The sequence below is a fragment of the Rousettus aegyptiacus genome, unplaced genomic scaffold (assembly GCF_014176215.1).
Source record: "Rousettus aegyptiacus isolate mRouAeg1 unplaced genomic scaffold, mRouAeg1.p scaffold_m13_p_2, whole genome shotgun sequence".
NCBI lineage: Eukaryota > Metazoa > Chordata > Mammalia > Chiroptera > Pteropodidae > Rousettus > Rousettus aegyptiacus.
Genome location: NW_023416295.1, coordinates 127,865,690 through 127,875,928, shown reverse-complemented (window position 1 = coordinate 127,875,928; position 10,239 = coordinate 127,865,690). Strand labels below are relative to the sequence as shown.

General features: G+C 48.4%; 1 protein-coding gene across 4 annotated transcripts; it reads right to left on the bottom strand.

Moving 5' to 3' along the window:
- Positions 1-4,074: 4,074 nt before the first annotated feature.
- SMUG1 (single-strand-selective monofunctional uracil-DNA glycosylase 1) lies at positions 4,075-10,011 on the bottom strand. Of its 4 annotated transcripts, none has more exons than XM_036237030.1 (3): positions 9,936-10,011; positions 6,537-6,838; positions 4,075-5,492 (listed from the first exon to the last, which is right to left on the bottom strand). In XM_036237030.1, exons 2-3 carry the CDS (start codon positions 6,825-6,827, stop codon positions 4,965-4,967), a joined length of 819 nt encoding a protein of 272 aa, XP_036092923.1. In that variant the 5' UTR covers positions 6,828-6,838; positions 9,936-10,011; the 3' UTR covers positions 4,075-4,964. The 4 variants fall into 4 exon arrangements, with proteins under 4 accessions (XP_036092923.1, XP_036092922.1, XP_015998258.1 ...); XM_036237029.1 differs by lacking the exon at positions 9,936-10,011 and adding an exon at positions 9,177-9,925; XM_016142772.2 differs by lacking the exon at positions 9,936-10,011 and adding an exon at positions 9,451-9,925.
- Between the last annotated feature and the right edge of the window lie 228 nt (positions 10,012-10,239).

The window sequence follows — 10,239 nt, the reverse complement described above, 5'->3', positions numbered from 1 at the left end:
TATTTGAGGAGTCAAGACTTAGTCTGGGCTGGGCCACAATCTCTATTCCCTCCCTCCATTCCACTTATCTTCCCTGCCCAGCTTATGCCCAGGCTGGGTTTCTGGTCTTTTTTGCTCCAGCACTTGGACACTCCCACCCCATACAACCTGCTGCAGCTTTCCCGTCTCAGAGGTTCGCAGAACAATAGATCAAAGAGAAAAAGCCCTACTCCCCATCTCCCACAGAGCCACGCCCAACCCTTGCTTCCTACAAATTTCTGCCCCCCCAGTCCCTCCCTTCATCCTATTTTCTATCCCATCGCAGTTGGGGAGATCTGACACAGTGGCCCCCTTCTCCAACATCTACTCCTCGGAGGTATCAAGATTGAGCAAGTGATGCGAGAACTCTCTCATAGGCACTCACACCTCCTACCTACACTCTGATGGCTAATCACTTCCTCAGTGAGTGTATCCAGAGCACTGTTTAGAACTTGTTCACAACTCATTTTCCATTTGATTTATACCATAATTATATGCCTGTACCTCCCAGCATCAGACAGTGAGCAACGTGAGGGCAAAGAACCACCTAATTCACCTCTGTCACTCCCTACAGTGCCTGGCATGGGAAATGGCACACACAGCAGACATCAATAAATGTTTGTTGAATTGAGAAAGAAAAGTGAAGGATCACACAGTGGTCAAACTCAAGACTCAGTCTTCCTTTGTCACTCTGCTTCAGTAATGTAAAAAAGAGTAGGGAGTCTCTTTCTGCCCCAACACATTCCATCCCTCAGAATCTCAGAAGCACTCTCACCCCAAGCACAGCTTGGCCTCTACCAAGTGTGAATGTGTGTGTTGGGGTGGGACTTTTAAGCCTCTACCACTCCTCTGAAACAGAATTTGAATCCCCATCACCGGGCAAAAGCAACAAACTCTGAGGACATTCATTTTATTGTATGGCACCATGGGGTAGATCTCCAAAACCAGATTCATGCATTACTTGAACATCTGTCCTGAACACCTACTTTGTGCCAGGTGTGCAGTTACATACCGGAGAAAGGAAAATAAGAAATCCACTCTTTGCCTTCAAGGCACCAGTGCAATCCTGCCTTAATCTTGGCTGCATATCCACGGCACAAAGAGAAGTATAGATAGAAGGCTACACTTCATACCTCCCAAATCAAAATCTTGTAAGTGGAGCTGGAACACGTCTTTTTTAAACCACCACAGGTGAAATGATTCACAGGCAGGGTTGTAAGCCACTGATCTCTAGATCAGGCTGTCCGAAAGAACTTTCTGCCATGATGGAATGTTCCCTATCTATGCCATCCAATCAGTAGCCACTAGTCACGTGTGGCTATTGAGCACTTGAAATATGGCTAGTGACTAAGGAATTAAGCTTTTTATTTTACTTATATTAATTAATTTAAACAGCCACACGTGACTAGTGCCTACTATATCAGACTGCAAAACTCTAGATGATACAAATCACTTCAATTTGGCTTTAAAATACTTCTCACAATATCGTTTTGTAGCAACTGAAGTCTTCATTCCTTTTGGCTCAGGAGAAAACAATGAACTTCCCTTCCCTAAGGATACTCTTAGTTGTACTGAAGAAACTACTCTAGAATGAACTGGGGGGTAGAGGTCAGTATGGTGGATTAAATCAACTAGCTAAGCCACCATAGGAGCCTCTACCTCCCAGACTGGAGAAAAGGCACTCTTGATTACCCTCGTTTGTTAGAGGTTATACTGGTGAGGGAAAGAAAAAGCAGTGACATGACTATAGGTACCTATCATGAACTGAATTGTGTCCCCATCCCCCAAAAGCGTAAGTTGAAGCCCTAACCCTCAACATGACTATATTTGGAGATAACGTCTTTAAAGAGGTAACTAAGGTTAAATGAGGTCATAAGGGTGGGGTCCTAATCCCGTATGACCAGTGTCCTTATGAGATACCAGGTAGGTGCGCACACAGAGCTAACAGGCCATGGGAGGACAGAGAAAGAAGACAGGCATCTATAAACCAAGGAGAGAAGCCTCAGAAGAAACCAAACCTGCTGACATCTGCATCTTAGATTTCCAGCCTCCAGATCTGAGAAAATAAATTTCTGTTGTTTAAGCCATCGCATGTGATATTTTTGTTACGGCAGCCCTAGCAGATTACTTCAGTGCCCTTGGGAAAGGGTAGGCCTGGGACACTAATCAGCCTCTCCCTAACAACATGCATCCTAAAAATTGAGGGAATAGCCCCATTAAATGCCAGATCCAGCAGTGACTCTGCCACACCTATCTTTAAGTCACCATCCTGGTCACTGCTGTTCAAGTGCCTCTATGTACTGTGCAAAACTACCCCCACCATCTCATGATCCTCGCCCCAATTCTAGGCTTTCACCCAGATTCTGCTATCCCCCTAGGATGTCTCCCCTAAACATCAATCCCATTCCTGACCCATCGCACCTACACTACGCCTATGTGGCTTACCCCTTCATCCCCTTCTGTGGGTTTCCACCTATTACTGGGCGTTTTAAGTGTGTGTTCTATGCATCTCACTTCCCCCATCTTTAAATACTCAAAGAGTAGTCTAGCATGTTCAAGACCCTTCACAAGTTGGCCCCAACTTCCCTCTCCAGCTTTTCTTCCCAACTAGGCCAAGTCAATGTTAATCTACTTGCCAACCCTTGAACGTAACAATGCTTTTCTCTAAACTCTCTAAAACTTTCCCACACTCTGCCCACCTGAAATGCCACCTCCTCCAGAGAGCTTTCCCTGACTGCCTCAGCTAAATACAGAAAGGAGCAATGTGCAGTTAATCCACACTACCTAATCCAGTGTTCTGCAACATAGGATACTGACTACTTAGCACTGTAGCACTGACAGCAAAGACGGGAAAAGAAGATTAAGGCGTGTGGGGGTGCAAGTCTGTAATGCAATTCTAATGCTAATTACTTGGAATTAGCTCATACCCCACAGGTTTAACGGCAAAGTCCCCAAAAAGAATGCCCTCATTTCAGTTGCCAGCTACAAGTTCAGGGGACCCCAGGCCACCTATACTTCTAACTGGTTACAAATTCAGGAGTCCCCATGACTCTCTCAGGTTAAGTAATTTGCTAGAATAACTCACTGAAATCAGTAAAGCTCTCCACTTACAATTACAGTTTTATCATAAAGGGTACCAATCAAGACCAGCCAAAAGAAGAGACATATAAGGCAAGACGTGGGCGGGGCCTAAACACAGCTTCCACATCCTTTCCTGGCAGAAGTACATACACATCGCCCTGCTGACACATTGTGTGTTCACCAACCAGGAAGCTCACCAAAGCCTGTGTCCAGAGTTATTAGAATTTCATTACATAGATATAATTGATTAAAATCACTGACCACATAATTGAACCCAATCTCCAGCCCCTATCCCCTCCCTGGAGGTCAAGCTGGTTATCGCCTGGTTCAAACCCTCTAATCACATGGTTGGTCTTTGTGGCATAGTCAGCCCTCACCCTCAGTTAAACTTCAGCATAAACTCAGATGTGGTCTAAGGGATCCATCTTGAATAACAAAAATTCCTATCACTTGGAAAATTCCAAGGATTTAGAGGCTCCCTCCAAAGAATCAAGGACAAACACAAGTCAAATTCCTTATTATACAATGAGGAAGGTGCGGGGAGGGGGACTGGACTTATACTAAAAATCTTATTAATTTTGAAATCTGGAGATGACCTGTTCCAGGAGACAGAGTCCAACTGTGTATTCTTCATTGAGGTGGTCGCAAGACCTGCTCTGCTCCCAAACTGATTTACTTTCCTGACCCTTCCAAAGGGGCACACCAACCCACCATGCAGCAGATGTAAGAAATGAGCTGGCTGGAGAGATGAGGCTCCCATCCACCCATCACTTGCTCCCCACAGCGCCCCCAGTAGCAGACAACACTTAACAGCTCCTAACAAAGACTTTGCAGATTCGGTAAGGCAACTGGAGATCTGTTTACACCATCCCCTGGCTACTAAAGAGAACACTTTACAGTGACGAGGTAAGAGGGGAAAAACTACACAACTGCCTCCTAGCTCTGACATGCAGGAGGAAAAAATGGACCAACACAAAAAGATGCAGGAGCTTTTAATGCTTAGACTGAAAAATGACAGGTTGGGCTTTATATAAGGTCATTGATCCATCTCTGGCAGGGAAAGAGTCTGCCCCTCACCCAGGCCACAGGTGGAGACCCCCCCCCCTCCACTACCACCCCACTGCTCAGCAAGGTCTTCAAATGGAGGGGCTTCCCTTGTAGTGCAGTGACTCCCCACCCCAGAGGCAAGAAAGAAGAGCTGTAACGAGCACCCATGTGCCAGGCATCACACAAGGCACTTTCAAGTGTTATGTCAATTAATTCCCACACCAAACCCATGAGGTAGAGATCCCCATTTTACAGATGAGGATTCTGAGGCTTGGAGAGGTTAATCAACTTGTCCAAAGTCATAAAGTTCACAAGTCTCAAGTCTCAAAGCTGGAATGAAACTCCAGGTCTTCTAACCTTTCCCACTCTGCCACACTGAATTCTTTCTCCAATCCAGCCTGTCTTCCATAAGTTCATTCTTAACATCCATGTCCCATGTGTTGTCCTGGTCTGTGTGAGGAAAAGGGTCCGCTGAAGGGTACTGTTCTATCGGAATGTGTGGGTATCCTGGCAGGATCTTTACTCTAAAACAGAAGTCACTCTCAGCTGCATACAGGCTCCCAAGGAAACAGTGAAGCACGCAGTTTGCAGGTGCAGACTCTGTGGAATGAGATACCCTGGGACCAAGGAGGCAATGCTCAAAGGATGGGGAAGAAAGCAGGAATCAGGAGGGCAAGTAGGAGTAGTGTCAAACTGCCACGGCAGGTTCCAGCAACCAAGGAGGACCTTGTTGCTCCAGTCCAGGAGGCGTAGTCATCTCATTGCCCAAGAATGATTTGCCGGCCTTGAAAGTGTCCTACACCAGACCCCAAGGGGGCTCATTTTGTTAGCAGGGGCAGCAGTCCCAGCTCATTCAGTCTATCCTTGGCCAGTGCCTCCCAACCCCTGTTGGCCTGTGGGCTCCGAGGTGAGGGATGCAGGAGCCCTTCCACCTGGACCTCGGGCATCAGGCCTGCCAGGGCTCGCCGCGCCCGCTGCTCCGCCAGCCGCCCCACTCCCACCACCAGCCGCACCCCCAGCATCTGCACCTGCCGGCAGAGGGCTGCATCACAGAGCCCAAGAAGCTGTTCTCGCTGCTTGGCGGGCAGCTCAGCAGGGGTGAGGTTGCGCCCACTGGGAGCCAAGAAGAGCAGAGGACACAGATTGTGTACAAAACAGTGATGGAAGAAGACATCGGGCTGTCCACAGAGGTTCCGGAAAAAGCCCCAGAACCGGGCACCGCTCACCTCTGACTGTGGGCACTCCAGTCCCAGTATTGGTCGCTTAGGGTGCTCTTGGGGAGGGGTCTGCACTGGGCCACAAATGCCCAACCAGTCTCGGACTACACTCACTTCCCCAAAGGGCACCTGTGGGGAAGGAGAAAGATAAGAGGGCTTCAAAATGGAGACCTGGCACCTGGGCTCTGAACCAACTGACCCCTTTCCACCCTACATGAGGATCTAGTGTGGACACCCACCACCCCCCAACTCTGCCACCTTCACCCAAAGGCCCGGGACAAGGATTCCTGAACCTGTGGTTTGATCCGGTCTTCCTCAAATTTTAATTGTGGACTGCGGTCTACAAGAATCTATTTCTTTGCCTCTACCCCCACTAGCCTCTGGGACCACATACAGGGAGTACAGAGGGGTATCTGGCCCTATACCGGGCATGATGGGTAGTATTGAGGACAGACTGATGGTCTGAGAAAGACTGCCAGGGTTAGAGAAGGTACAAGGACAGGGCTGACCAGTGCTCTCTGGGTGCCCTCGCAGCCCCAAGCCTCAGGCTGTCATTTCCATCGATCATCATTGATCACCTTTCATCCCACAGTTGGGGTCAATAAAAGCGATTGAGCCTCATGCCCTGAAGCCCCTTCCCCTCCCCCACCTTCCAAGCACCCCCACCAAGGGGCAGTCACTCATCCTGAAGTCTGAAAGGAAATCAAGCAGGTCCTGGACCCTGGCTCTGTCCTGAACCTTTCCTAAGCTAAGAAACAGGACTCAGGTTGCCTGAATGTGCTGCATTTCTTCCATACCCACCCCTGTCAACCAGTCTCTCCTGAGGTCCCAGCAGTCCTGGTCCTTCTTCTAATCCCAACCACACTCTAGGGAGAGGGGAGATCCGGTAAGGTAAGAATGGGGCTGGCGGAAGGAAGGGCTCTCAGAGGCAATTAGTGGACAGCTCACAGGGGAAACGGAACTACCATTAATGTGCTTGGTTAACTATGGGCAATGAGGCCGGGAGAATGTCTGAGACCACAGGAGCCAGTGTGTGTATTGGGAGGGGATGGGGGCCCCCCACACCCACACATGTCCACAGCTGTGCACATGCTCCTCCTCCACAGCACATGCAGCCAAGCATCTAGCTTGGAGCTTCCCACTCCACCCACCAAGGGAAGCCAAGCCCTTTACCCCAGTCTGGGCCATGCCGAAGGGTCCCGGGTTCATGCCCAGGAAGAGCACTTCCTTGGGGCCTTGGCAGTAGCGGGTCACGTAGCTGCGATGTGGCTCCCATGCATACTCCACAGGATTGTAGATAATGCCCACAGGCTCCGAAAACTGCAGTTGGTTCAGCTCAGCATTGAGCCGAAGCTCCTCCTCCAGAAAGCCCTCAGCCAAGCTTTGAGGGCAGGGCTGGGGCTCCATCAAGACACCTGCAGGCTCCCAGAGAGGTCCCAATGGGAAAGCCTGGGGCACAGCCATGTCACCATCCCCTGGAAAAGAGATGAACAGAGGTCCCCTCAGCCATAGAGTGGGAGGGATCCAGGCTGGCCAGGGCCCCTAATACCATTTCCTGGGCTCAGAAGAGACTGGTCGGTCATCCCCTAACCTCCAGGCATAACTGAGCTTATTGTAGTTCTTGGTAATGAAAAGACCCCTTCTCCCTCCCTTCAAGTATCTTCCTCTTCATTCATTACCTGGCGAGAATAACCCATAACCACCAACCATCCCGCACTCCAAACCTCCTTTCCATCAGGCACAGGTCTTGAGTCACTAGTTTCTAGGCCGTGCCAAGTATATGATAGGTTTCCAATAGTATTTACTGGAGGCCAACTTTCAGCACTTTTAATGTCACCTTTAATAAACAAGCCCAGCTAGGATGGGCTGTGTCCTGATGTGCTGAAGAATGAGATTCAGGTATAAAGACATAGCCCAGAGACTACAGGGCCAATTACAATAGCTTCCAGGTGGTGAGCAAGTGTTATGTGCCAGATACACCTCATTGATCCTCATAACAAGCCCAAGAGGTGGGAATTATTGCCTCCATGTTACAAGTAAGAAGACTGAGGCTTAGCAAGATCGAGCAACTTACCCACGGTCACACAGTTAGCAAGTCATGAAGCTGGGATTTGAACCCAAACTATGTGATACCAGGCTGTGCTCTTAACCACCCACACGTTTGATCAGCCACTCTGCTAATTCTACACTCCCTGCTCCAGTCCAGCTTCTTGGCCATGTTCAAGAATCCTTAGTGGTGAGTGGGATGATACCAGTCTCAGAATAGACTCTTACAAGCTACATAACCATGGCCAGAGCCTTCAGCTTCCTCATCCAAATACTACAAACAAGAATATCCACTTAATAATACTGATATAAGGGATAGAATGAAATGTTATGTGTAACGGGGAGGAGGAAGGAAAAAAGAGAAAGAGGGAAGAGGTAAGAAGACAGAGGGAGCACTCTAGTAAGCTTTGTAACCTACAAAGGCCATTCCTTCCAATCGTCCTTTTCACTACTCCCATGACATGCAAACCCAGTTCCAGCCTAACTATTCTACTCACACTTTCAAAATATCTTTCCTATCCCAACACCCAAAACTTTGCACATGTCATTTCTACAAACCCAACCAAATACACAGATTGAGTCAACCAGGACTGTGACTCCCCAACTCTCCACACATTCAAATCATACCCACCCTTCAAGATGCAGGTCAAACTATCCCTCTGGTAAAGCCCTCCCTCATCAAAACACACCAGCATTTGCCATAGCTTCCCAGCCCCACCCAACACTGAGTAGGTATAGAGCAAAGCAAGCTTCTCAGGTGTTTCTAATGGTTGGTGAAGGCTGAGAATCACAGTGTTACCATCGTGACTTCTTCATGAAATCATACCTTGTCCCCTACCCTACACACTTGACATCAGAGGCCAATCACTGCTCAATTTCCCTCTACATCTCCAAGGTCTGAGCTCTTAATAGGTAGTCAACACTTGCTCAGCTCTGTCCTTACCTATTTAAAATTACCTTCTACCAAGGAGCCTTTCCTGATGGACTCCTCTCTACTTTTATACCCAGAGTTCACTGAAGGATCAGCTGCCCGGTTGTACTATTTGCTTCCCAGGGCTTGAGGCTCTGGGCATACTTCTATCACATATGGACTTCCCAGAGAGCAGGGACTATAATTCTTTCTCCTGTTCAACCCCATGCTCAGGTCAAGAGTTACCTCTTCCCCCAAATGGGAACTCAGGGCTGACATAACAACTTGACTCATCAATCTGTTCTCTAACCCTAGCCTAGAGGAAAAGAGAAAAAAATCAGGGTCCAAACTTAGGTACTCTTCCCACAAATTGATCTCTCATGTCTTTAACAGATCTCTCCAGGTGGCTACCCACCACCAACTGGGCTCTGACACATCAGAGAAGGGAGCTATGGAGAACTTGAACGTCTCAGGAGTCCTTGCTTTGCATCTCCCCAGGTAGCACCAACACTAGTATATTGGCTGCTCCAGCTTTGGGATCTCTCTCATCTTAAGTTGGGCCTACCTATCTTTAGAGACCTATGCTAGAGACAGCAAGGCTGGGGTCGCACAAAGTGACAAGGCCTTATTTTCCATGTTCCAGGGTTTCAAAGCCTGATTTGCTAGCAAGAGCCACATGGTGGGTGTCACTTGGCTCGACTTCTAGTGCTGGTTTCAACTCTAAGAATGTTCTTTCTCTTAAGCAAGTCATTTAACTCTATGAAATGAAAATAAGAAATTCCACCCAATCTACCACCAGCAGCGAACTCATTCCTCCTCTCCCCCCTCCCCCCCCCCAATATTTAGGAGTCTCTCACATGATAGGTACTTTGGCAGTCTCTCGGTGGGGAAGAAATCCAAAACGAATAAAATGCAGGCCAGGCTCACAAACTACTGTGAGAGGGCAGATAAACGATTCTCATATACTGTGATTCGACTTTAATGTCCCAAACAAAGTACTGTGAAAGCCCAAAAGAAGACTGGAAGTCCTATCTACAGTCATCCCAAAAGAAGACTGGAAATCCTATCTACAGTCATCAAGAGCCAGAGATTTAAGAAACATAGATACTTTATAGATTAGTGTCATATTACATTAAATGCAGAGGAAACCAAGGGTGAGATCCAGCGATAAGTCTAGCCACCTCGGCTTTCTGACACTAAATCCAGGAAGTGAAGAAGGAATCGAAGACACTATCCACGTCCCCCTATTCCTTGGGAGCACTCCAGGAATCCACGGAAACAATCAGCAAATCCTTAAACCAATAACAATAATAAAAATAATAGAGCATGGTCTCAAAAACACCATTTCAACCCTCCAGGTTCAAAAACGGCCGACACTAAGGCTCCATAAGAAACCTCCGCGTCCACCCACGGGATCCGTCAACCGGAAAACCCCGTCCCTGCAGGCCTCCCAGGAGGTTCCGTGGGCTTGGCGCTCCCTACGCTCAGTCCAGCCCCAGACAGAGAGAAGAGCCTCCAACAGAGACACTCCAACTCCACGCCTGCCACCGCCCCTAAGCACTGGGAGCTCCGAGAGTACCCCGACGCCCCAGGTTCCCAGTCTCTCACTTCCTCACCTGGTCCAGCTCCCCATCCACTTTCCGGTTCCTTTCCCCCCCGCCCACGGACGCGAAGGACAGTGGGAGTTGTAGTCTACTTTGTTTAGAGAAGGAGACTGGTGTAGCCGCGATCACTTCCGCAGGAAATACTCAAATCTCGGGAAAGCGTGCTAAATTAGTTCTAAGCGATGCTGGGAGTTGTAGTTTATTCCTTAGTTCAGGGCCAAATCAAGAATTGAGAAGCGAGGGCCAGACTCTGTAAGAAACTCGGAGATCCTGGATTCTAGCCCTAAAAGGCATCACTTTTCCAAAAATTCATCCA

Excerpts from the sequence above, each read along its gene's own strand:
- SMUG1 (XM_036237030.1), bottom strand. The coding sequence starts at position 6,827 with ATGGCTGTGCCCCAGGCTTTCCCATTGGGACCTCTCTGGGAGCCTGCA. Across the intron at positions 5,493-6,536 it reads TCGGCATGGCCCAGACTGGG|GTGCCCTTTGGGGAAGTGAG; the intron begins GTAAAGGGCTTG and ends CCTTCCCCACAG.